Source organism: Passer domesticus, chromosome 8 (genome assembly GCF_036417665.1).
Source record: "Passer domesticus isolate bPasDom1 chromosome 8, bPasDom1.hap1, whole genome shotgun sequence".
Classification (NCBI taxonomy): domain Eukaryota; kingdom Metazoa; phylum Chordata; class Aves; order Passeriformes; family Passeridae; genus Passer; species Passer domesticus.
In genome coordinates, this window is record NC_087481.1 from 2,715,817 (window position 1) to 2,742,031 (window position 26,215).

The 26,215-nt window shown below is 53.1% G+C and overlaps 1 protein-coding gene and 1 pseudogene across 1 annotated transcript; one reads left to right on the top strand and one right to left on the bottom strand.

Annotated features, from left to right (window-relative positions):
- Positions 1 to 15,937, top strand: part of LOC135306051 (zinc finger protein 271-like) — a 366,476-nt pseudogene extending 350,539 nt beyond the window's left edge.
- Positions 4,164 to 5,000, bottom strand: LOC135305948 (zinc finger protein 774-like; the record flags this gene model as incomplete). The annotated part of the gene is given in 1 exon segment (XM_064429525.1): positions 4,164 to 5,000. A coding segment is annotated over 1 exon segment (837 nt), but the record flags the coding sequence as incomplete, so codon positions are not given.
- Positions 15,938 to 26,215: the final 10,278 nt, after the last annotated feature.

A 26,215-nucleotide genomic window follows, 5' to 3' on the forward strand; every position in this document is an offset into this window, starting at 1 on the left:
GGGAAACAGGGATTGCCAGCCTTGCAGGGGTGTGGGGAAAACCTGGAGTGTCTGCGTCAAAAGATGAATGGGAAGAGTGCAATTGCCAAAGCCAAAGCTTCGTTAGGATAGCTGGTTCAGTTCTTTACTGCCTGCTTGCATGGAAATCATTTCAGAACCTCCTTTTTGTATCTCATGCAGAAAAGGAGATCTTAATAATACCATGCTACTTAAAAACACATTGTGATGCAGATCTGTAGTGATTCACAATGAAGCAGACTGCCTGCTTTATCACTGACAGCCCTGGGGACCCTGCAAGAGACCGTAGGGTATGCCGTGCCTGTTTTATATCCATGCAAAGCTTGAGTTTGCTTATTAGTGTGGAATAAATACAAGGGTAATAAAATGGACAATTAAACTGGTGACTTTGGAGGATATGCTCATGCTTTCACACGTCAGTCCTGTACCTCATGCTCCCAAGCCTTGTTACACATCATGAAATATTTCAATAAAAAATCAGAGCTCCTGTGTTACATCTGAATAAAATTGCATCAGTTCATCAAGAATTCTGCTGGCAAGAACAAGACAAAAGCCGTCTGACACTCACTTGCAGCTGTCCTGGATTTCTGCAGCCCTTTGTGAAACGCTGCTGTAGGCAGAGTGTTTGGAGTTGGTTTGGGCCTTTATGAGAGATCTGTGTAACAGCATGCTGGGCTCTCCTGGCAGAAGACTGTCCAAGCCCAGGGACATGGTGCCAGCAGGAGTGGAGCAGCCCCGCTCCCAGCCCGAGAGCGTGAGCTGAGCCACGCCGGGGAGAAAAGACACCGAGGGGCTCCAGCCCAGCTGCTTCACCTGCCGTGACCGCTCCACAGAGCTCTGCCTCTGGGAGAAAGTCGACGCTGGACAAGCATGGAGCTTTCATCTGCTGCTGGAGCTGCTCCGTGACAGCTCCTGTTCTTCCCGAGGGAGAACCCAGCACCACCTTGTAACGCGTGTCCTGGGGGGATTTTCCTCCGGCATTCTGGGTCTTTGTCCCAGCAGGGGGACGGTGAGGTCTGGCAGTTTGATATCTAGAGCTCACTGGCCTTTTTGCTTGCTTTTCAGCCATTCCACTTCTTAATAAACTGTTGCAATTTTTTTCCACTTTCATCTTTTAGTATTAATTTCCTGTTACTGGAAGGGGATTGTTGGAACACTTTAGAGGAGACGACTCATTGCAGAGTGTCCTGTATTAAGTTCTCCAAAACTGGAGAGAACTTAATGAGACCCATGTCTTCACAAAGGAGCAGCCCCAAGGCTGCTGAGGGGAAGGCACAGAGGAAGACAAACCCAGTATTTCTGAGGGGAATTCCTTGACACCAAACCAACCTGAGTCGTCCAACAGCTGACCTGACATTTTGAGACATGGGCCAAAGGGGAAAGCTTGCAGTGTGTTTGGTCCAGGCCGGGTCATGCTCAAGGCAAAGGTGTGTCAGTGCACTTGGCTCCTCCTCTCCTCATTGTGTCCAGCACACACAGGAGCCCAGAGCTCCTGCAGAAACCATCACAGCACTCAGTGGGAGCAACTTGTGTCTAGTGCTCACATAGAGCCGTGTCCAACATGCACCTCATTGGAATGAGGAACTGTTCCAGCTCTTTTAGGAGCTAAGGGGGTTTGGCCTTCAGATCAGCTCCTTCCCAGCTCTTGATTTGCTGCCCTGGCTGAGCCGCTGCTTGTGGCAGCACTTGTTGCACAGCTGCCAGCCCTGCTCTGCTGCCCAGCAGCCACTGCAGGAGCTTGTGCCAGTGACATCGAACCTTTCAGATCTTCCTCAGGAAAGCTCAGGGCAGAACTTGTCAAAAGAGCATTGCCTGGGCCATGCCTTTCACATTAAATCTCTCCTCTGTGCTTGGTGCCACACACAGTAAATATCTGAGGAAGCAAGTTTTCTACTCCAGAAATTCCTTGAATCAATCAGTTAAACTGTAACAGAACACAATTTGGGATGTGTAATCTCACTTTAATTCATTGCGCAGAAAGCTTCAGAGAGCTGTGTGACCTAAATGACCTTGCCACCAAGAACTCAGAAAAGTGGGAGAGATGGAATCAGCAGCACAAGGATCTGCATTATGATTCTCCCACAGGCCTGAGGACACAGCCCACTTCCACTGGGCCATGGCTTTTTACCCTACATCAAAACCTCGTGCTTCAGATTGTGGTGGCGAATGGCCCCGGCCTTGTCCGGCCACACGGTGACCTGAGAAACGATTGTCAGGCCTGGGCCTTGCTGAGCAGCCCCTGGGCCCAGCTCCTCTTGAGCTTCCCAGAGACACCGAGCGCTGCCAGGCACTTGTGCTATCTGACGAGCTCCTGGGGTGTCCTGTGAACTGCCTTGGAAACCGCTTTTCCTGCCTCAATGGCATGACATCCTCCTTCTCCCACTCTCAGAGCCAGGCTGCTGACCCACGGTGCGGCCACGATGAAGCGTTGATGGCTGAGGCCCCTCGCCTGTGGCCCATGAACAGCGCTCCCAAAGGAGGCCCTTGGGGCTCTCCTGGAGCCCAGAGGTGCCAGCAGCAACCTCCCTCTGAGTGGGGCCTCGCAGAGCCAGCGCGCTCTCAAGCTTGCTGCACTGGCAGCATGACTGAGCAGCCATGGATCCTGGGCCAAGAGCCCCACTCCTGGAGGCTCCAGTTTAACCACTGCTCAGCTCCAGTGCTGTTAAGCTTTTAGGCTGTATTCCTTTTGATCCTTGTCCTTTCTGTCCCTTTCTCAAATGCACCTAAACACACACACACACACACACACACACACACACACACACACACACACACACACACATAATTCTCATAATGTTTCTCATTTGATTGACTGAATTTCGTTCCTTGCTTTTTTCCCCATGTTGTTCCTTAACCAAGCAGTAAGTAATAATGTGAATGTTGCCAATGAATTTTCTTGAGCTGTTGCTTAATATTCTATCTGGCTTTTACTGAACCTTGCCTGGGAATTTTTAAGCAATCTCAGACACTTGCTCGTAACAAGCATTGGGAGCATGATGCGCAGGATTGACACTAGAAAGCAAGAGAGTCATTCAAGAGGGATCAGTTTAACTGTCCATTTTATTACGCTTCTATTTATTTCACTCTAATAAGCCAAGCCAAACTTTTCTTGGAGGCAGAATGTGTGTGGGAGGCACTACAATATTATCCCATAGCTCTGGGCTGAATAGCACCCAGACTTGGGTTGCACAAGCTGGGGAAAAAGATGTTCCTGCCCTTGAACTTCCTTCCTATCCTCTCAACAACTGAAAATAAAATTATAAATCAATAAACTATAATTACAATGAAATCAATTATAATAAAAATGAAATATTTTTCCTTCTGATACTCCAATGATTCAAGCGAAAACAACAATAACAATTACTATAATATTACCAATAAATATAAACAAATTATATACTAAGAAATATCTTCTGAAAATTTTCATGCAATAACTAATATACCTTAGATTAAAAATATCTAAAAATACTATCATACAATCTAACACACCTTAGTAAAACAATTCATATTACAAACACACTAAACACAAAACCAAGCACCACTAGAATTTCTCATACATTTTAACCAAACAATTAAACTTTAATAACACCCTAAAGTACTCTAAAACAATTCAAATAATTTTTTAAAATTTAATTGTAGGTGAGTGCTTTTATTTGGATATTGGTTTTTGGATTGTTTGGGTTAGATGATTTAAAAAATGGGATTTTTAAAGCAAATTAATCAGCTGAGGAGGAGGCACTCTGCAAAAAGAACTGACTGAAAATGAATGGGACAGAAATCAGTAACTCTGAAAGTTTTATTTGCTGTCAAATACATCCCACCCAGCCAGCCCCACACAATCCCCATCCCACCGCTCCCAATTGGGATCCCACTTCTCCCAATCCCCTTCCAACCCCATGTCACCCTGGTGGCTGTGGAATGGAGTGAGTTTGGCTTGGGATTGAGTTTTTTTGAGGAGGGAACAAGCAATTTGAGGAGGGATTGAGCCTTTATGGGTTAAAATTCAGTTGTTTTCAGTTGGATTTGAGTTGTTGTTTGGTGACAGAGCCATCCCTCTTGGCTTTTGGAGGGCAAAGAGAGGAAGAAGAGAAAAAAATTAAAGCCAAACCAAAAGGACAATCAGGCAGGTGTGTTCCCAACACGGATCACAGGGAATGTGGGTCACCAGGGCTGTGCCCAGCGTGGGTCCTGCAGTGGGGGATGGAGCTGGAGCAGCACACGAAACTCTTCCCGCACTCGGGGCACTCGCAGGGCTTCCCTCACCGGTGCCTCCGTTGGTGTCGGGTCAATGTAGAGCTCCTGGAGAAGCTCTTCCCACACTGGGGACACTCGTAGGGCCTCTCCCCAGTGTGGATGCGCCAGTGGGTGACAAGGTGACAGTTCTGCCTGAATCCCTTCCCGCAGTCGGGGCAGAGAAAGGGCCTCTGCTCTGTGTGACTCTGATAGTGCTGGAATAGATGGGAGCGGATCCGAAACCCCTTCCCACACTCGGAACACTCGTAGGGCCTCTCCCCAGAGTGGATCTTTTGGTGGACAATCAGGCTGGAATGCTGGCTGAAGCTTTTCCCACACTCCCCACACTCGTAGGGCCATTCCCCAGTGTGGGTCCTCTGGTGCCTGATCAGGGTGGAGCTCTGCCTGAAGCTCTTCCCACATTCCTCACACTCGTGGGGCCTCTCCCCAGTGTGGATGAGCCGGTGGGTGACAAGATGGGAGTTCTGCCTGAAGCCCTGCCCGCAGTCGGGGCAGTGGAAGGGCCTCTCCTCTGTGTGCGTGCGCTGGTGCACGAGGAGATGGGAGCTGGTCTGAAACCTCTTCCTGCACTGATCACACTCGTAGGGCCGTTCCCCAGTGTGGCTCCTCCGGTGCACGATCAGGTGGGAGCTCCACCTGAAGCTCTTCCCACACTCCAAGCACTTGTGGGGCTTCTCCCCATCAGGAACCTCCTCGTGGACCACCAGCTCCGAGCTCTGGCTCCATCTCCGGCCGCCTTCCTGGCCCAGGCTGGCTCTTTCCCCCTCAGATCCCCGCCATCTGTGTTTGCAGCCCCTCCTCGTGCAGCATCTCTGGGGCTTCTCCTCCCCGTTGGGTTCCTGCGCCGTGGAGCCGCTCAAAACGGCCTCTGCCATGAGGTTCTGCCGCAGGGATTTGTCCTCCCTGCTCTCCATCCTCAGCTCCTGCTCTGGGGGAGGAAGGACAAGGACAGGATGGCATTTGCCTCCGGGCCACAGGCAAGGGCAAGGAGATGCCCCCAGGCTGTCCTGCAGCAGGGGCTGTGCTGGGCTGGGAGATGGAGCAGGAGAGAGGGCAAAGGGGCACTGACTTCCTCGTCCCCTGCCTCAGTGTCCAGGGACATATTCCTCTCTCTCACTGCCTCACAAGAAGTGGCAATGGGAAATCGTGGTTTGGGGAAAACAAGGGATGAGCACATTGACTTTGAAAGTCTTTCCACCCAAGTCCCTCTCTACAAGTCACCGGCCATCTGGGCTCCAGAAAAACCTCCCAAACATCAAGATTCAGCCTTGAAAAAGCCTCCCAGGAATTCCCCGGCCCTGCTCCCTCCTCTCTGCTCTTTGGGAGTTCCCCCTGTCCCAGCTGCTGGGGTCACGCTTGCATTGGGGGTCCCACTTCTCCTCGGTGCCCACCCTCCCCAGCCTGCTGGCAGTCCCAGCAATCCCAAAAGCTGCCCCCTCTTCGCTCTGCCCATTCAGGGATGCCGGGGCTTTTCGGGCTCCCTTTTGGGCTCCCTTCTCCCCTCATGCTCTGCTCCGGGCTGCAGGGGCTCCAAGGAGTCCCCCCTGCCCCTCTCCAGCCTCTGCAGGCTCCCGCCCATGGCGGTGCTCCCCCCTCTCTGGGCTCCCCACTTTGGGCTCCTGGGGGACACAGGGCTCTGCTCCTCCAGGCTGCCTCTGCCGCCAGCCGCCACCCCCCGATGTCCCCCCGAGGGGCCTTTTCCGCTCAGCCTTGCACTTCTTCATTCCCCAAACATCCCCCCAAAAAACCCAACTGAGAGGAACTGGGAGTGACTGGGAACATGCTGGTCGTCACTGGAAAAAACTGGGCTTATACTGGGATTAACTGGGATCACGCTGGAGGTGACTGGGATCATCCTGGCAGTGAGGGCCACTGCACTGAGGCTGACTGGGAGTGCTTGGCAGCAAATGGGATCATACTGGAAGGAAGTGGGAGTGACTGGAACAAAAGGGAGGGTGAAAGAGAGCCACTGGAACCATGTGGAGCACAACTGGTTCATACTGGCAGGGACTGGGAGCACACTGGGCTCATCTCTGGATCATACTGGGAGGGACTGGACTGATACTGGGAGAATCTGAGAGCGACTGGGAACACACCCTGCACATCATCCCCATACTGGGCCTGACTGGGAACAACTGGGATTATACTGGGGCCACACTGGGAGGGCTGGCATGTGACTGGGATCCAACTGGAGCTTACTGGGATCATATTGGGGTCGAAAGAGAGTGACTGGGATCACACTTTGGGCTACTGGGAGCACCTGAGAGAAACTGGGATCATGCTGCAAGCAAACTGGAGGAACTGGGCAGGACTGGATGCATGCTGGAGGCAGCTGGGATATTCTGGGCATGACTGGGGGATCACACTGGGAGAACTGACACCTTCCTGGGGCCACTGGCAGCGCCTGGAAATGACTGCAGACATGCTGGGGGCAACTGGGATATACTGGGAGTGTCTGTGACCGTACTGGGGGGACTGAAACCACACTGAGAACGACTGGGACCATGATGGGGAGACCTGGGACCGCACTGGGGGCAACTGGGAGTGAGTGGGACTGTGCTGGGAGGGACTGGGATCATCTGGGGAGTGACTGGGACTAGAGCAGGGGCAACTGGGTCCAACTGGGACCATACTGGGAGTGTCTGTAACCATAGTGGAGTGATGGAACCACACTGGGAACAGCTGGGAATTACTGGGGTTTGTGGAGAGAATTATTTGGTTTGGAGGGACTTGGGGAATTTTGGGGGGTTTGGAGGGTGATTTTGGGGGGTTTTGTGGATTTTCGGAGGGTTTTATTGGCACTCTGGGGGGGTGTTTTTCTGCAGGTATTTGGGGGTTTAGTGAAATATTTTTCTGGGGCTTTTTTTAAGTTTTGAGAGGAGTTACTGGGATTTGGTGGAATTCTTTGGAATTTTTGGTGGGTTTTATTGGAATTTCTGCAAGATTTTGGACGCGTGGTGCAATTTTATTGGAATTGTGGGGGCATTTAGTGGGATTCTTTGAGGGTTTGGGATTTTTGGGGTTTTTTTGGGGGGTCTTGGTGTTGCCATGATTTCTTTGGGTCTTGGGGGGGATTTTGTGGGGCTTTTTATGGTTTAGGGGATATTTTTGGGGGCACTTGTGGGGTTTAATCGGGATTCTGGGGGGTTTGTTGGGATTTCAAAAGATTTTGTGGGCTTTTATTGGAACTCTAGGGTGTTCTAATGGGATTTTGTGAGATTTAATTCGGATTTCATGAGTTTTATTGGGACTTCTGGGGTGTTTAAGGAGATTTTGGTGCCTCTCACCCCTTCTCTACACCTGAGAACAACCCTAAAGCCCCCCCAGAATTCCCCAAAAATCCCAATAAAACCCTCCAAAACCCCAGGGAATCCCACAAAACCCCAATGAAACCCACCCAAATTTAAAAAAAAATCAGAGAAATTTCAATACATTTCTCCCCACCAAAAATCCTCAAAACCCCCAATAAAATCCCCCAAAACCCAAAACCCCCTAAATCCACAAAACCCCCCAAAACCCCAATAATTCTCCATAAATCCCAACAAAATCCCCCAAAGTCCAAAAAAGCCCTCTGAAAATCCACATAAACCCCCCAAAATCCCCACACACCCTCTCAAACCCCTCCCAAAATCCCCCCAGACTCTGTGGGGCCGTCCTGGATCAGGGGCACCGGCCGGTGGAACAGGAGCCACCTCAGGGGCCCTCGGAGCTCTGTGGGGAGGGGGCACCATGGGAGACCCCCAGAAACGGGAGGGGGGGGTGGAACCCCTGTTGTGCCCCCTCGCCCCGAAACCCCCAGACCCCGGTTCAGGGGGGGCCTGGGACCCCCCGGGACCCCCAAATCTCCCCCGGAACCCCCAAACCCCCCCAAGGTTGGCCCAGGATCACTCTGGACCCCCAAAACCTTCCCGGGAGCCTCAGACCCCCCAGTTCCCCACAAAATTGACCCCACACCCACCTGAGACCCCCCTCAAATCCATCAGACTGCCCCAAATCCCCCTCACACCCCTCAATCCCCCCCCCCCCCCCAAACCCTGGGAAATCCCCTCACACTCCGCTAAAGCCCCCCAGATGCACCTCAGAACCTCCCAGATCCCCCCAGCTCCTCTCACAACCCCCCAAAATCCCCTCAGACCCTCCCAATTCCCCTCAGATCCCCCTAAACCCACCTGAGAACACTCCAGACCCTCTCAAGCTGCCCCCAAAGCTCCCTAAAGCCCCCTCAGACCCACCAAAGCCCCCTCAGAGCCCCTCACGCCCCCCAAACCCGCCGCACACCCTCCTATTTCCCGTCGATCTCCCCAAAATCCCCAAGTTCTCCTCAGACCGCCCCAAACCCCCCCAGTTTCCCCTCAGCGCCCTCCTCAGCCGCGCTCGCCTCTGAATCTCCCGCCTCCGCCGCGTGCACGGGCTCCCCAGCCAATAGCGGCGCGCCCCGCCCCGAACCAGCCAATGAGGGCGCGGCTCCCCTCAGCAGCGCCCGCCTCCCCGCGCCGCTGCAGCCAATCAGAGGCGAGCCGCAGCGGCGGTGCCGGTGCCGGGCGCTGCAGAGAGCGGGGGCGGCGCTGGGAGCGGCCGGAGCGCTCCGGGAGCTGCTGAGGCGGCCGGGACAGGGCCGGGAGGGGCTGAGAGGGGATCGGGGGGGCGTTGGAGGGTCCGGGGGGTCTGGGGGGGCTTTGGGGAGGGTTCCGGGGTTGTGGGGCGGGGTCTGGGGAGGGCTCTTGGCTGGGGGATCGTGAGGGGTCAGGGAGGGTCTGGGGAGGGGTCCTGGGGCACTGTGGGGGGATCTGGGGGTGGGGAGGGGTCCTGAGAGCGGTCTCGAGGGGGGTCCTGGGGGTGCTGGGGGGACTTTGGGGTTCCAGGGTGGTCCTGGGCTAACCTTGGGGGCTTTTCAGGGGGATTTGGGGTTCCCGGGGGAGATTTGGGGATGCAACAGGGGTTCCCAGACCCCCCCTCCCGTTTTTGGGGGTCTCCCATGGTGCCCCCTCCCCACAGAGCTCCGAGGGCCCCTGAGGTGGCTCCTGTTCCACCGGCCGGTGCCCCTGATCCAGGACGGCCCCAGAGAGTCTGGGGGGATTTTGGGGGGCATTTTTGGGAGGGTTTTTGGGGATTTTGGGAGGGCTTTTTTTAGAACTTTGGAGGGATTTGATGGAGGGGTATTATTGGGGTCTTGGAGAGAATTATTGGGTTTTGGGGGGTTATGGGATTTTGGCGGTTTTGTGGATTTGGGGAGTTTTGGATTTTGGGGGATTTTATAGGGGTTGGGGGGTTGACTTTTGAGGGGGTTTAGTGAAATTTTGGGGAGTTTTGGATTTTGGGGGATTTTATAGGGGTTGGGGGGTTGACTTTTGAGGGGGTTTAGTGAAATTTTGGGGAGTTTTTTTGAGTTTTGGTGTGTTTCACTGGGATTTTGTGGGATTCTCTGGGGTTTTGGAGGATTTTACTGTAATTTCTTGAGGAAATTGGGATTTTTAGTGGAATTTGTGAGGGATTTGGGGGTCTGGGGCCTTTGGGGTTGTCCCAGGGTTTGCAGAATGGCTGAGAGGCATCAAAATCTCCTTAAAAGCCCCAAAAGTCCCAATAAAACTCATGAAATCTGAAATAAATCTCACAAAATCCCATTAGAACACCCTAGAATCCCAATAAAAGCCCACAAAATCTTTTGAAATCTCAAGAACCCCCAAAATCCAGATGAAACCTCGCAAATCCCCCCCAAAATGTCCCCTAAATAATAAAAATCCCATTATATCCCCCCCAACACCCAAAGAAATCATGGCAACACCCAAAAAAACCCAACAAAACCCCAAAAATCCCAAGAAAATTCTGAAAAAAACCAAATCCCCAATGAATCCCACTAAAAACCCCCACAATTCCAATAAAATGCCTCAAAATCTCCTAGAAATCCCAATGAAACCCCCAGAATTTATGAGAATCCCAAAAAAACACAGGAAAATCTCAGTAAAACCTTCCAAAATACCAAAAAGAAAAAAAAATCAATAAACCCCCAAACACCCCCAGAACAACACCCCCCCCCAAAGCGCCAATAAAACTCCCAAAATCCAACCCCCCAAAATCCACAAAACCCCCCAACATTTCCCACCTAGTCCCAGCATGTCTGCAGTCATTTCCAGGCGCTGCCAGTGGCCCCAGGAAGGTGTCAGCTCTCCCAGTGTGATCCCCCAGTCATGCCCAGAATATCCCAGCTGCCTCCAGCATGCATCCAGTCCTGCCCAGTTCCTCCAGTTTGCTTGCAGCATGATCCCAGTTTCTCTCAGGTGCTCCCAGAAGCCCAAAGTGTGATCCCAGTCACTCCCTTTCAACCCCAATGTGATCCCAGTAAGCTCCAGTTGGATCCTAGTCACATGCCAGCGCTCCCAGTGTGGTCCCAGTATAATCCCAGTTGCTCCCAGTCAGGCCCAGTATGGGGGATGATGTGCAGGGTGTGTTCCCAGTCGCTCTCAGATTCTCCCAGTATCAGTCCAGTCCCTCCCAGTATGATCCAGAGATGAGCCCAGTGTGCTCCCAGTCCCTGCCAGTATGAACCAGTTGTGCTCCACATGGTTCCAGTGGCTCTCTTTCACCCTCCCTTTGGTTCCAGTCACTCCCAGTATCTCCCAGTGTATCCCAGGTCCCTCCAGCATGTTCCCAGTCCCTCCCATTATTCCCCAGTATGATCCCATTTGCTGCCAAGCACTCCCAGTCAGCCTCAGTGCAGTGGCACTCACTGCCAGGATGATCCCAGTCACCTCCAGCGTGATCCCAGCTGATCCCAGTAGAAGCCCAGTTGTTTCCAGTCACTCCCAGCATGCAGCCAGCCACTCCCAGTTGCTCCTGTCATGATCCCAGTTGCTCCCAGCTGCTCCCAGTCACCCTCAGCACAATCCCAGTCACTCCCAGTAGATCCCATTTGCCCCTAACATGGTCTCAATTGCCTCTGCAGGCTCCTGCTCACTCCCAGTATGATCCCAGAATGATATCAGTACAAAGCCAGTACAGTCCAAGTGTGATTCCAGTATGATCCCAGTACAAACCCAGTACAGTCCCAGTCACTCCCAGTATGATCCCAGAATGATATCAGTACAAAGCCAGTACAGTCCAAGTGTGATTCCAGTATGATCCCAGAACAAACCCAGTACAGTCCCAGTCACTCCCAGTATGATCCCAGCAGAGCCCAGTCCCTGGCAGTGCTGCCAGCGCTGGGATCCTACAGCCCTCTGTGCGTTCCCCGCTCCCGGCTGTGCCGAGAGGAGCCCCAAGGGCTGGCAGTGCCCAGGCAGGCTGCCCAGCAGGGCCCAGTTTGGATGTGGGGCCCCCAGTTGTCGCAGTTTGCCTCTCCTTTTGCCCGGGCCGGCTTCCCCCCTTCTCCGCAGCGGCCAGGAGCAGCCGAGAGCCCCGCGCTGCCCGTGCCGAGCTGTGCCGGCTCCAGCCCCGCTCCTGCCGCGGGCTGCGAGGGCTCCGGGAATGGGGCAGCGAGGGCGTCGCTGCTGCTGCGGGAGGAGGAGGAGGGAGGGAAGGGGAGGGATGAAGGAGGAGAAGGAGGCGGGATTAGGGAGGGGGAGGAGGGTGGGAGGGGAGATGGAAGAGGAGGGGGAGGGCGGAGAGAGAGCAGCCACAGAAGGAGAAGGAGGTGTGGTGAGGGAGGAGAAGGATTAGGAGGAGGTGGGGGGATGGAATAGGAAAGGGGGCAGGAAGAGGAAGCGGAGGGACAGAGGCAGATCAAGGCTGAGCAGCAGGAAGCACGCGGTGGAGCCCTCTGTGCATTCGCAGCCCCCACCTGTGGGATCATCGCCCCCATCGCGCAGGTGAGCGGGGAGGGGGAGCTCGGCCCAGATATCCCGGGGGGTCCCTGGACTGGGATTTTTTTTGGGGGATGTTTGGAGAATGAAGAAGTGCAAGGCTGAGCGGAAAAGGCCCCTCGGGGGGACATCGGGGGGGTGGCGGTGGCGGCTGGCGGCAGAGGCAGCCTGGAGGAGCAGAACCCTGTGTCCCCCAGGAGCCCAAAGTGGGGAGCCCAGAGAGGGCGGAGCGCCGCCATTGGCGGGAGCCTGCAGAGGCTGGAGAGGGGCAGGGGGGACTCCTTGGAGCCCCTGCAGCCCAGAGCAGAGAATGAGGGGAGAAGGGAGCCCAAAAGGGAGCCCAAAAAGCTCCGGCACCCCTGAATGGGCAGAGTGAAGAGGGGGCAGCTTTTGGGATTGCTGGGACTGCCAGCAGGCTGGGGAGGGTGGGCACCGAGGAGAAGGGGGACCCCCAATGCAAGCGTGACCCCAGCAGCTGGGCCAGGGGAGCCCCTGAACAGCAGAGGGCAGGGACTGGGGTGGGGAACTCCTGGGGAGGGTTTTTCAGCACTGAATCTTGGTGTTTGGGAGGTTTTTCTGCAGCCTTGGTTGCTGGTGTCTTGTAGAGATGGACTTAGGTAGAAAGACCTTCAAACTCTACGTGCTCATCCTTTGTTTTCCCCAAACCAGGATTTCCCATTGCCACTTCTTGTGAGGCTGTGAGGAAGATGTCCCTGGACACTGAGGCTGGTGAGGAGGAACTCAGTGCCCCTTTCCCCTCTCTCCTGCTCCATCTCCCAGCCCAGCACAGCCCCTGCTGCAGGACAGCCTGGGGGCATCTCCTTGCCCTTGCCTGTGGCCCGGAGGCAAATGCCATCCTGTCCTTGTCCTTCCTCCCCCAGAGCAGGAGCTGAGGATGGAGAGCAGGGAGGACAAATCCCCGCGGCAGAACCTTATGGCAGAGGCCGTTTTGAGCGGCTCCACGGCGCAGGAACCCAACGGGGAGGAAAAGCCCCGGAGATGCCGCACGAGGAGGGGCTGCAAAGGCAGATGGCGGGGATCTGAGGGGGAAAGAGCCAGCCTGGGCTGGGAAGGCGGCCGGAGATGGAGCCAGAGCTCGGAGCTGGTGGTCCACAAGGAGGTTCCTGATGGGGAGAAGCCCCACAAGTGCTTGGAGTGTGGGAGGGGCTTCCAGATAAGCTCCAACCTGATCCAGCACCAGAGAACCCACACTGGGGAACGGCCCTACGAGTGTGATCAGTGCAGGAAGAGGTTTCAGACCAGCTCAAATCTCCTCGTGCACCAGCGCACGCACACAGAGGAGAGGCCCTTCCGCTGCCCCGACTGCGGGCAGGGCTTCAGGCAGAGCTCCCATCTTGTCCGGCACCGGCGCATCCACACTGGGGAGAGGCCCCATGAGTGTGAGGAATGTGGGAAGAGCTTCAGGGAGAGCTCCACCCTGATCCAGCACCAGAGGACCCACACTGGGGAACGGCCCTACGAGTGTGGGGAGTGTGGGAAGAGATTCGGACATCGCGCCAACCTCCTTGTCCACCAAAAGATCCACAGTGGGGAGAGGCCCTACGAGTGTTCTGAGTGTGGGAAGGGGTTTAGGATTAGCTCTGATCTCCTCCAGCACTATCGGATTCACACGGAGGAGAGGCCCTTCTGCTGCCCCGACTGTGGGCAGGGATTCAAGCGCAACTCCAACCTCGTCACCCACTGGCGCATCCACACTGGGGAGAGGCCCTACGAGTGTCCCCAGTGTGGGAAGAGTTTCTCACAGCGCTCTCACTTGACCAGACACCAACGGAGGCACTGGTGAGGGAAGCCCTGCGAGTGCCCCGAGTGTGCGGGAAGAGCTTCGTGCGCTGCCCCAGCTCCATCCCCCACTGCAGGACCCACGCTGGGCACAGCCCTGGTGACCCACATTTCCTGTGATCCATGGTGGGAACACATCTGGCTGCTCCTCCTTTTGGTTTGGCCTTAATGTTTTTTTTCTCTTCTCAATCTTTGCAGTCCAAAAGCCAAGTGGGATGGGTCTGTTACTTCAGAATAACTCAGCCCCACTGAAAACAACTCAATTGTTGAATGAAGGCTCAATAGCACCAGGGATTTGCTTCTTCCCACCTCAAAAAACTCAATCCCACAACCAAGTCACTCGACTCCAAAGCCACCAGGCTGACATGGGGTTAGAATGACACTGGGAGAAGTGGGATCCCAGTTTAGTGAGGAGGTACGGGGATTGCATGGGGCTGGGTGTGTGAGATGTATTTGATAGAAAATAAAACTTTCAGACTTACTGCTTTCTTCCCGTCCATGCTCAGTCCCTTGCAGTTCTGTTTGCAGAGTGCCGCCTCCCAGAGTGTCCCCTCACAGTTGCCGCCCTTGGCCTGAGCCTGCCACTTTCCCCTCACGGTTCCGCCCTTTCCTTGCCCCCTTTCCCCTCACAGTTCCGTCCTTTCCTTGCCCCCTTTCCCCTCACAGTTCCCGCCCTTTCCTTGCCCCCTTTCCCCTCACGGTTCCCGCCCTTTCCTTGCCCCTTGTCCCCTCATGGTTCAGCCTTCAGGAGAACCTTCAGGAACAGGAAAGGAGGAGGAGGAGGAGGAGGGAGGGAGGAAGAGGCCGAGCAGCAGCAGAAGAGGAGAGGGAGAATCTCGTGGCCCTGGCAGTCCCTGAAGCCGCCGCAGCCCCGGGAGCATCGCCCCCCATCCCGCAGGTGCCCGGGGAGGGGGAGCACAGCCCGAATATCCCGGGGGTGCCTGGCTTTGGGGTTTTTTGGGGGGGATGTTTGCAGCTGGCAGGGCTCCAAAGCAGCCAAGAGCAGAGAATGAGGGGAGAAGGGAGCCCAAAAGGGAGCCCAAAAAGCCCCAGCACCCCTGAATGGGCAGAGCGAAGAGGGGGCAGCTTTTGGGATTGCTGGGACTGCCAGCAGCCTGGGGAGGGCAGGCACCGAGGAGAAGGGGGACCCCCAATGCAAGCGTGACCCCAGCAGCTGGGACAGGGGGAACTCCGAAGAGCAGAGGGGAGGGACAAGGGACAGGGAGCTCTTGGTAGGATTTTTAGGGCTGAACCTTGGTGTTTGGGAGGTTTTTCTGGAGCCCAGATGGCCGGTGACTTCTCGAGGTGGGCTCGGGCAGACGGACCTTCAAATTCAACGTGCTCATCCCTTATTTTCCTCAAACCATGATTTCTCATTGCCAACCCCTGGGAGGCTGTGAGAAAGAGGAAAATGCCCTTGGGACAGTGAGGCAGGTGAGGAGGAAGTCAGTGCCCCTTTCCCCCTCTCTGCTGCTCCATCTCCCAGCTCAGCACAGCAGAACCTCGTGGCAGAGGCCGTTTTGAGCGGCTCCACGGCGCAGGAACCCAACGGGGAGGAAAAGCCCCGGAGATGCCGCACGAGGAGGGGCTGCAAACGCAGATGGCGGGGATCTGAGGGGGAAAGAGCCAGCCTGGGCCGGGAAGGCGGCCGGAGATGGAGCCAGAGCTCGGAGCTGGTGGTCCATGAGCAGCTCCATGATGGGGAGAAGCCCCACAAGTGCTTGGAGTGTTGGAAGAGCTTCAGGTGCATCTCCAGCCTGATCAGGCACCAGGTGATCCACAGTGGGGAACGGCCCTACGAGTGTGGGGAATGCAGGAAGAGCTTCAGACTTCGCACCAACCTGATCTACCACCAAAATGTCCACTCTGGGGAGAGGCCCTACGAGTGTTCCGAGTGTGGGAAGGGGTTTTGGATCCACTCCCATCTTTTCTGGCACTATCGGATTCACACAGAGGAGAGGTCCTTCTGCTGCCCCGACTGCGGGAAGGGATTCAGGCACAACTCCAACCTCGTCACCCACCGGCGCATCCACACTGGGGAGAGGCCCTACGAGTGTCCCCAGTGTGGGAAGAGCTCCTCCAGCAGCTCTAACTTGACCCAACACCAACGGAGGCACCGGTGAGGGAAGCCCTGCGAGTGCCCCGAGTGCGGGAAGAGCTTCGTGTGCTGCTCCAGCTCCATCCCCCACTGCAGGACCCACGCTGGGCACAGCCCTGGTGGCCCACATTCCCTGTGATCCATGGTGGGAACATGTAGCCATGATATTTTAGTGAAAAAGCCACTGCTGGGATTTTTCCTGTCCTGAGGAGCTGAGAGCCTCAGGAAAGAAATGTAAACAATAACTGTCTGCTGCTGTGGAATGCCACAGGTGCATCTTCCATTGGTCCATGTGGATTGTTTTCAATCAGTGACCAATCACAGCCACCTGTGCCAAGGCTGTGAGCAGTCACAGGATTTTTGTTATGCATTCCTATTCTATTCTTGTCTTTGTAGCCTTCTGATCTTCTTCTCTCTGTTCTTTTTAGTATAGTTTTAATGTAGTATTTTAATACAATATATAACATAATAAATCAGCCTTCTGATGAAAATGGAGTCAAGCCTCGTGTCCTCACACAAGGGGCAGCCTAAACAACAATTGGTGACCCCTGGACGTGTGAAATTGATGGCAACCCCAGGAGTGACCACAGAGTCCAGCCTGGAGCTGAAGAAACGAGACCCTGAAGATGGGCAGAGTTCACAGCCAAGGCAAACAGGAGAACCTATTGGACTTTCCTGGACATTGTGTCCAGAGACTGCAGAGCAGCAGAGCTGCACAGCTGGATCCACAAGGACACTGTCTAAAGGTACTGTTATATTTTCCCTTCCTGAAGATCCTGCCTTTCACAGAAGGTGGGAGGAAAGTTGGAAAAATGTACCTTCGGAAGCTCAGGTTCCGTTTACTGCGTCAGAGAAGAAAGTTATTAAACTCTGGCACAGATGGGGACACGAGAACGGAGTTAATAGTGTGTGGGAGAGACTGTGTTATGAGATTTTCAGATGGGCAAAATTTCATAGATTTTTTACAAATGTCGTATACTCCCTTGATTTAGATCTTTGGGAGATCATGGACGCTGCTTTTGAGTGGACAAAGGACCAGGGTGTTACACTCCCAACAATGTATGGAGTACACCTATGGCTCTTATTCTGTATTTTGGAAAAAAGGGAGGCTGCAGGGGACATCGTGGCTCGGTGGCGCGGTCGCGCTCCGTTTCCACCAGGTTCAGCACGAGAGGAGCCTCTCAAAGAAGACAAACCGCGGGTTCGCAGCCCCCCCGCATTACCCACAGCTGAGCAAAAGTTTTTCTCCGCTCCCTTGGAGCATGAGCAGGCAGAGCTGCCTTCCCCCCCCCGCTCTTTCTCTTGGGGGGGATGGGGAGCCGGCCCTGCCTGCTTCGCCGCGGAATTCTCTGCTCCCCCCACCCCGGGGGGACGCGGGTCCGCCTCAGCCGGCCCCGCGGGAGGCGCTGGATCCCGCGGCTCCGCCCGCGATCCTGCCGTTCGGGCCGGCTCCGCCGGCTCTGATGGCTGCGCCTGCGCTGCAGTGTCCGGACCCCAAAGGAGACTCGGCTGCTGGGCCCAGCCCGGCGGGGGAAGCGGCCCCGCCACCTGTGCCAAGCCTGTTGCTCCCTGCCAACCCAATTGCAGTGAAAGAGCATGCCAAGAATGGTGCTGAGCCCACAGGATCATCTCAAGAGCCGACACCAGCGCCCGTGCTGCCCGCACCACCCACCCCAGTTGTCCCGCTGCCTTCCAGAGCTCCGACCTTCGCATCAGACCCTGTGAACAGTCTGTCCCTCCATGGAGAGGGCACGGCCCGCCAGCTCACCGCAGGAGCAGTTTGGCTGGCTGTGTTCAAAATCAGTGTGGTTTCTGGGTCATTTCGCGTGTGGTCGAGGGCTTCTCCCTGGGGGTTGGGGTGCCTGCCTTCCCCCGAGCGCCCCAGTGGTGTGGGGGAGTTGGCTCCTGTGGTATCTGCCTCTGGTTCCCAGCCCAGAGGGGATGGGGGTGCCGAGGGGCAGAAAGCAGGAGCAGTGGCATTTGCCTTGCAGGAGCAAGAGACACAGAGCAAAGCAAGCATTGCTCGCTTGCTCTGGGGACAAGAAACACTCACATCTGGGATGACAATACCTGAGAAAGCTTCTCTTTCCGAGCTGCCGGTGTGCGCCGGTGCTGCTGGGGGTAGGAAGCATTTGGTCACTTCTGCTCTCAAGACGCTGGCAGCATGGTCCTGCCAGGTTCTGAGCACACAGAGCCCGCCTCACAGGCTGGTTCTGGGCCATTTGGCTCATTTCCCTGGGCCGGGGCCACTGCCCCGTCCAGTGCTCAGTTTGGGGACTTTGCTTTCCCCGCAGGGACCTGGGCCACCATTCTGTGAGCCAGGTCTGGGTTCTCTGGTCTGCCCACCAGGACCAGGGCCACCGAAAGGTCCTAGAGACCCTCTGCTGCTGCTGTTCTTCTTCTTTCGGAAAAAAAAAAAAAAAAAAAAAAAAAAAAAAAAAAAAGTGGAAAGAGCTAGCAGCTCAAAAGCATTGAAAAGCCAAAAATTAGCCTCAGCCCAAGTGGTTCAATGAAGGGCTGTGGCCAGGGCATTCCAGAATTTTCTCTCTGAATTGTTTGATGACTGTCAATGGATTTTTGATGATTCTTGTTGATTGATTCTCTTTAGCAGTTCTTTGTTTCAGAATTCTGCAAGCCTGTTTCAGGACCAAAGGGGACTTCCAGAGATGTCAAAGAAGAACATCTTCAGTCCATGGACTCTGTCCTGAAATTCAGCTGTTTGGACTTGAAACAATGAACTTTGTTTGCATGAGTTTTTGCATTTTCTTATTTTTTAAGATTGTTTTAGTGATATGATAGAATGTGATGTTTGCTAAGTGAAGAATTTCCCTGAATGTTCTACAGGTGAAGAATTTCCCTGACCATTCCACATCAGCAGTTGATTGAGATTTTGATTGGCAACAGATGAACCTCAAGAGATGTTTGTTCTCTCGTCTGCAAGGGCCCAGTAGAAGAGATTGCAAACATTTCATTTTCTATTTAATTTAATAAATTTTAAAGGGTGAGATGTAGCCATGATATTTTAGGGAAAAAGCCTCTGCTGGGATTTTTCCTGTCCTGAGGAGCTGAGAGCCTCGGGAAAGAAATGTAAACAATAACTGTCTGCTGCTGTGGAATGCCACAGGTGCATCTTCCATTGGTCCACGTGGATTGTTTTCAATCAGTGACCAATCACAGCCACCTGTGCCAAGGCTGTGAGCAGTCACAGGATTTTTGTTATTCATTCCTATTCTATTCTTGTCTTTGTAGCCTTCTGATCTTCTTCTCTCTGTTCTTTTAGTGTAGTTGTAATGTAGTATTTTAGTATAATATATAACATAATAAATCAGCCTTCTGATGAAAATGGAGTCAAGCCTCGTGTCCTCACACAAGGGGTTCTTGCCGAAGCAAGAGTGCAGGCCCTGGTGTTCTGCTCTTGCCTTGGTACTGTCAAAGGGGCTGCTTTTGATGGTGTTAGAGGCACTAACCTGGGCAGTGAAATGCACCTCAGGCACCAACTGCATCTCTGGTGTCTGCAAGTGCCTTTATCTCCCTTCATGCTCCTCAGAACCAAAATCCTGCAAGGACCAAGTGAATCTGAGACTTTGGAAAGGCCCAATCGTGACAGATTTTGGTGAGATTTGAGTCAGGAGATGGAAGCAGCAGCAGCAGGTGCTGTAATCTTTATCCTTGCGCTCTCCTGCATGCTGATGCATGTGTGAAGGAGGCAGGGATTCCATAAAGCACCTTCTGTAGCTCCTGAGGGAAAACCAGTGGCAAGTTCTTTAATTTCTTAGAGTTTCAGGCATGTGTTGTGTGGCTGTGCTGCCCCCCAGGGCCAGGCTCTGTCCCTCTCTGCTCCAGCTGGTGCTTCCAAACTGTCCTCTGTGATTTTTATTTGCAAACCACCTCTCTGACCAGCTTCCACTAAGCTTTAAAAATTCAGCACCACGTTTGTGGCTGAACAGGTCCCAGAGCTGGGGAGGAGGATTTGAGATGCAATTTGCATGACAGAGTTGTTACAGCGGGGAAAATGTCACATCCCTCCTGTGCCTGGAGCTGCTAATCTTGTTCTGAACACTGAAAACCTCTTCAGCTGCTCTCATTATACCTCAATTTGATTACTGCTTTGATTTCACACCTCTTTCATGCAGGCTTTTCCTCTCTCCTTAGCTAGAATTGTCAGGCCTGAGGAGAGAAATTTTGTTGAGCCTTGGGACAGTTCCCATATATCCCTGCTCCTAAAGCTGCTTTGAATTATCTTGGGAACCTGAGCATGAGATAAACTGTCAGGACTTTAGTGAGAGGAAAAGTAAGGCACAGAGGCCAAAGTGTAAATGCAGAGTCTGGGGACTCTGTTGTGGGGATCTGAGCCCTGCAAACTCATGTTGTTCTCTATGAATGGCTGATTCCTTCTGTATCTCCTCCTGAAATTTCTGAGCGCCAGGGCTGGTGCTGGAACTGCAGCCACACAAACTCCCCACGGAGCTTTGTGGGACCCAGTGGGAATCATTGATTTGCTGCTTTTGATGAAAAGTTGTGACATGAACCTCAGTGTCAGGGAGGTGACACGTTAATGCTGCTGCTGTCAGACAGTGCCCACACACCGTGTCTGGAACAGCTCTGGAGAAGATGAAGAAAAACCAGGATTAAATCCCATGTGCTACTGAGCTCTATCAGAAACTGCTTAGAGTGAAGTCTGTGAAGTGACTGGGGAGAGCTGGATGAAAGGGACAGCTCTGAGAAATGTGTGGTACATCACTGATGTCCTAATACTGATCTTTGCACGGAGATGAAAAAGTATCAGTTTGCATGGCCTGAATGTCTGGGTCTGGAAATTCTGCATTGCACAAGATGTGCTGAGCTCATCTGGCTCTGAAATATCATCTCTGCACCTTAGCCAGGAACAGCATCAGAGTTCTGAACAGATTCATCAAAATCAGTCATAAGCCAGAAGCAAAACCTTGGCAATACACATATGTGGCAGGTGAGGAGACCAAAAGCCTCCATTCTTGTTCTTGGAGAATGAATTCAGCAATAAAAAATTCTCTCTCTTGGCATTAAAATACTTTAGTTTCAGCTCTGCCCCAGACTATCAGTGTCAAGTATTTCTCTGGATGCTTGCAGGTAGGTTCTCCCCCTGGAGCTCTCTGCAGGTTGGTGCTAATTCCAGATGTTCCCTCAGGTTCAGATGTTTTGCTGCCTGAGCAGAGTGTGCAGAACAGGGATTACAAGCACTGACATTTGCTGTGCTAGAAAGTGCAAAGGACAAATTTGTGCCAATGAACTTCACACCTTTAACTAGGAGGATCAATTCTTGTTGCGCTCAGCAGAGTCTGGGGAGAGAGGGGGTTTCCAAAGGAAATCTTGGTCCCTGTAGGGCTGAGGCTCCCTCCGGGCTGGCTTCAGCCCCTCAGGGTGCCCAGGAGCAGGGCTTGCCCACAGCCCAGTGCTCCCTCCTTAGCCCTGGGGCTGCCCAGGGAAGAGCCATGGCTGAGGCTCTGCAGGAGCGCACAGGCTCAGCCCTGCTCCAACATGGGATCCATGGGCCAGGGCACGCTGGGCTTTGCCTCTACAGCTCCCAAGTGTGTCCAGAGAAACTGCAAGGAGAGGCTCACCTCTGTCAGGGGAACCCCTCTGTGCACAGGGACCCCCACTCCTGGGGTGGCTGTGCCAGGGATCCCAAGTGTGTCCAGAGAAACTGCAAGGAGAGGCTCACCTCTGTCAGGGGAACCCCTCTGTGCACAGGGACCCCCACTCCTGGGGTGGCTGTGCCAGGGATCCCAAGTGTGTCCAGAGAAACTGCAAGGAGAGGCTCACCTCTGTCAGTGGGACCCCTCTGTGCACAGGGACCCCCACTCCTGGGGTGGCTGTGCCAGGGATCCCCAGTCCTGGCGACCTGGAGCAAGTGGAAACAACCACTTTCCAAAATGCTGCCTGTGCCTGAAGCAAATGCAAGGAGAACTGGGGTGTGAAAAATAAAATTTGTTTATTACAGAAAAACAGCAGCAAAAATGCAGAATACATTTACATTGTAAGAATATTTGTAACAACAACAATCGATAGAACATATATACATAAAAACCTACCTAGCAAAACCTACCTAACAAAACTATGTATTTACAGAAGTCAAAAATAGCCCTACAATCTACATTCTAAAGAACAACAACAACCTGTAGAACATATATACAAAAGGGTGGTGTCTCTGTCTGTGATGTCCATCGCACCTGGAAGAAAAGCAAATGCCACGGTCAGTCCAGTCAGGCACAGAGGGCTCTTGCATGTGCCCCCAGGCTGGCAGACACTGGCCCAGCAGCAGGACTCTGCTACCAGAACTGAGCCTGGCTGGGTCTGGGACGGAGCTTGTGTGGAGCAAAGCAGGCACAGGACAGGCTGTGGATGGCCACCAGAATCCAGTGCCCTGGGTACAATGTCCCTGAGCAGGGAGCACCCAGCCCAGCCCCAGCCTGGCAGCAGGAGACCCACTCTGCCTGTCCTGCTGCTGGCATTGCTCTTCATGCCAAGATCATGGCCTCTTCCTCACCCTTTTAATCAATGTCCATGTCCCAAATGGACTCTTCCATATCCACTTCCATCTCCTCTTCCACCTCCACCTCCACCTCCACCTCCATCTCCTCCTCTCCAGTGCCTTCTCCCTCTGTCTCCATGTCCTCCTCTCTATCCGTCTCTATATCCACCTCCATCTCCTCCTCTCTTTCTGGGACAGCCTGCAGAGGTAGCAAAAGCTCAGAGTGGAGTCCCTGTCCCACTCCATCCCCACAGAGCTCCAGCCCACCTGGGCAGGTGGGGGGTGTCCACCTCCATGGAATGGCACTATACCTTCCTCAGGACAAATAGGAGCATCCTGCAGGGCTGGATGTCAAAATCCAGGCAATAAGGAGCTTTTAGGATTGATGGGGTTATCGAGCTGCAGGTGACAAGCAGAGTGGGCAGGAGCAGGGTGAAGAGCGTGCGAACACAACGGCCAATGTTTGTGTTGTGCCCTTTGCAGGATGCTGGACGTTCCAGCTGGAGCATGGGCTGTGACATCACAGTTCCCAGGAGTCCAGGCTCAGTCTGAAGTGGACAGTGGGGACCATGGAATGATGGAGTCCCTGAATGGTTGGGCTTGGAAGGGAGCCTGAAGAACAACATCTTGTTCCCAGCTGAGGAGTCTTCCCCCAGAGCGTGCTGCTCAGAGCCCTGTTGCCAAGGATGGGGCATGCACAGCCTCTGTGCACAGCCTGGGCCAGTGCCCCACCACCCCCAGTGGAAAAGAGCAGCTTCCTTAGATGCAGCTTCAATCAACCTGCTGCAGTTGAAAGCCAATCCCCCCTTGTCCTGTCAGTACAGGCCCTGCTGACCACTCTGTCCCCTTCTTTCCTGCGGGACCCTTCCAGTCCTGCACAGCCACAGGGAGGCCTCCCAGTGTCTCCTCTCTCCAAGCTGAGCATCCCCAGCCCCACTTGTCCAGCAGTCAGTCACATCAGGGCGAGTCAAGGCTGCAGGGTAGCAAATAGCATCAGGAACTGAGAGATGCAAGCTTTAGACCCAGGTTTGCCTCTAAATGTACAAAACTAATAACAGTGGAGGGGAAGATGGTGGGACACTGGTTCTGTTCTAACTGGTGATTTATTTGTTTTTTCTTCTTTTCTGTCATGCTGACCCTGGATTCTCTGTTTGAAAGGAAGCTTGGCACAATGTCCATTGTCTTCTCCATTTGTGAAACAACAAGCAGAGTCTGGGCAGGCTGATGATGCAGAGCACAACCTGAAAATATACTAGTGATCCTGAGCCTGGGGGATGCAGCTAAACCCAGCCAAAAGGAATTTCTGGAGAGCCGAGCCTTACATTTTCTTGAGTGTGGCTATGCCAACTTCACCAGTCATTTCTAAAAGAGCAAACAAAAACTCAAACCAAAACAGACAAAAATGCAAACAAACAAACACACAAACAAGCCCACGCAAACCAATCCAACAACTAGATTAAAAAAACCCAAATAAAACCAAAGGGAATGAGGAGTTAGTATTAGTGGTGAGAATAGCACCACAGGCAAATGGCTGCTTCCCACAGGATCACCATCAAAAGCCACATAGAACAGCTGCTCCAAAATATACCCAAGAGGAGAAAAAGAAAAAGTGATGCATGGCAACTTTGGGGGCAGATCCACATTCAGGTGAAGGATGAGCACGCAGTGGTACAGATCCAGCATTGCCCACCCTCCAGGCTGCTGTTTGCTCCTGATGAAAGCCCCTTGCAGGACTGTGGCCCCTCTCAGTGCAGTGTCAGTCACTGCCAGAGCTCTCAGCTGAGCCACTGGCGTTTGCAGAGTGACATCCAGGCACAATCCTACTGCCTGCTGAGCACCTGTGGAAGATCCTGAGCATCTTCATGCCTAGCAGCACAAAACAGCTCAGGATTTCTCTGAACTGGTTTTCAGGGGAGGTTTCAATATCCCTGTGAGATCTGTTCATCCCTCAACATGTATGACTTGATGTACAATGATGCATTTGGGTTCCTCCCTTCCTTCCTCCTGTGTGCCAGTGAGAAACCATCCATGGGAATGGAGGATGTTTTGTGCAGGGCAATGTATTCCTGGCTTGCCATTTTGATTCACTGTCACTCAGCTGAACATGGTCTTTATCTAAGAAGGACTCAGAAGAAATGGGTAGGAATTTTGTCTCTGAGAGGAGCAGAAAGCATATTTTCTACACCACATTACCAGCAGATGCCGTTTCCCTGGCAGAATAGTGATTGCCATTCATCATCCTGGCAAGAATGTGAAGACCCATTCAGAGATCCCAGGTTCAGCTGGCCTTTGGCTTTGTCTACCTCATTTCACACATCCACTTTCAAGGGCCAGTAGAAGAGGCACATGTCTGCCTTGCTACCCAGAAGTGCTGTAGTTATTCCCAGGAAAAAACGAAAAACTGGATGTCATGTGCTGTGGTAGAAATCCCATCACAATTGTGACTCTGTCAGTAAAGACAACCAGTGCTTTTTGGGGCTGTAACAGCTGAGAGTGTGGCAGAGCAGGTTTGATATTCTTTTTAGAGTCCTGAAAACATTGTTCCCAAAACAATCTTTCTCTCCTGTCTTCTGTCATCAACTGTGGAACAGAGGAAAAGGAAATGAGCAGAGTTTTGTTTAAATTTGCGCTTATTTTTAAGTCTTCAAATAGTGTCAGCTCGTTGCATGATATTTTAGAAATTGGATGAGTAGCACCTATTTCATCCCAGAGAGAGGTGGGATTGAAGACTTCCAACAACAGAAACACTGGATGTGCAAGAGCTCAGTTTTCCACCCCTCACACAGGTAACTTGCTGTACTATTTTCACAGGGCAGACCAAGAGCAGCTGAATGGGTTTGCCAGGTAAAGAGGGCCAGTGTGGCAGCAGCTTAATTCCATGGAGCTTTTCCTTCTGTGATCCTGTACAACCTGAGGCACTCTGGGGCTCTTGAACCTGGCAGTTGGGCAAGTTAATCATTGGAACAAGTGATAAATTAACCTGCTCCACTCTCTTGAGCATGGGTGTGATGAGCCTTAAGTAAAGCCAGGAGCACTTACCAGGATGGGAGCTTGTTCTTTGCCAGGGAGGAGGGAGAAAATATTGCTTGGAGTAAATAAAGCAACTCTGCTTCCCCAGGAAGAGGAAAAGAATAGATTAAATATGTGAATGCTGCATGGAATCATTTGCAAATGGCTGTATCTCTTCTGCTATGCAGGAATGTTCTCACTAAACCATGCTTCTCCTGACCATTATTTTTCTGGGTTTCCACCACACAATACAAGAGACACTCACTTGAAAAAACCAAAACACCCCGTGGGAAGGCATTATTTCCTTTCTTCAGGCTGCCTCTTTCTTTTGTTCCTTCCAGAGCTCTCCCTTCATTTCTGCTGTTGTTTGGAGCACGTGCTTACCTCTTTGCTGATCCCCTGGGCTTCTTTTGGCTCTGGGTGTCACGGACACTATTAATGGTGGGTTCTTTCCCCTCCATCTTCTTCTGATTCTTCATGTGGTTTACCTTCATTTACCTGCTGGAGTGATGGATTTTTCTCACCTTTTATTACTCAGTGCTTTTTCTTCATTCTCCAAAACCAACTTCTCACTTGCCCTGTGGCTGTTAGGTGCCAGTTATGGGAGCATGAATTATTTCTCTAGCCCTTGTCTGAGCTTTCTCAGGGAGCTGAGAGCTTTTTGGGGTTCAACTTGACTCACTTCAGCGCCTTCCTTGCTGCTGCCTGTGTCCTTGAACACTTGAAGGGAAT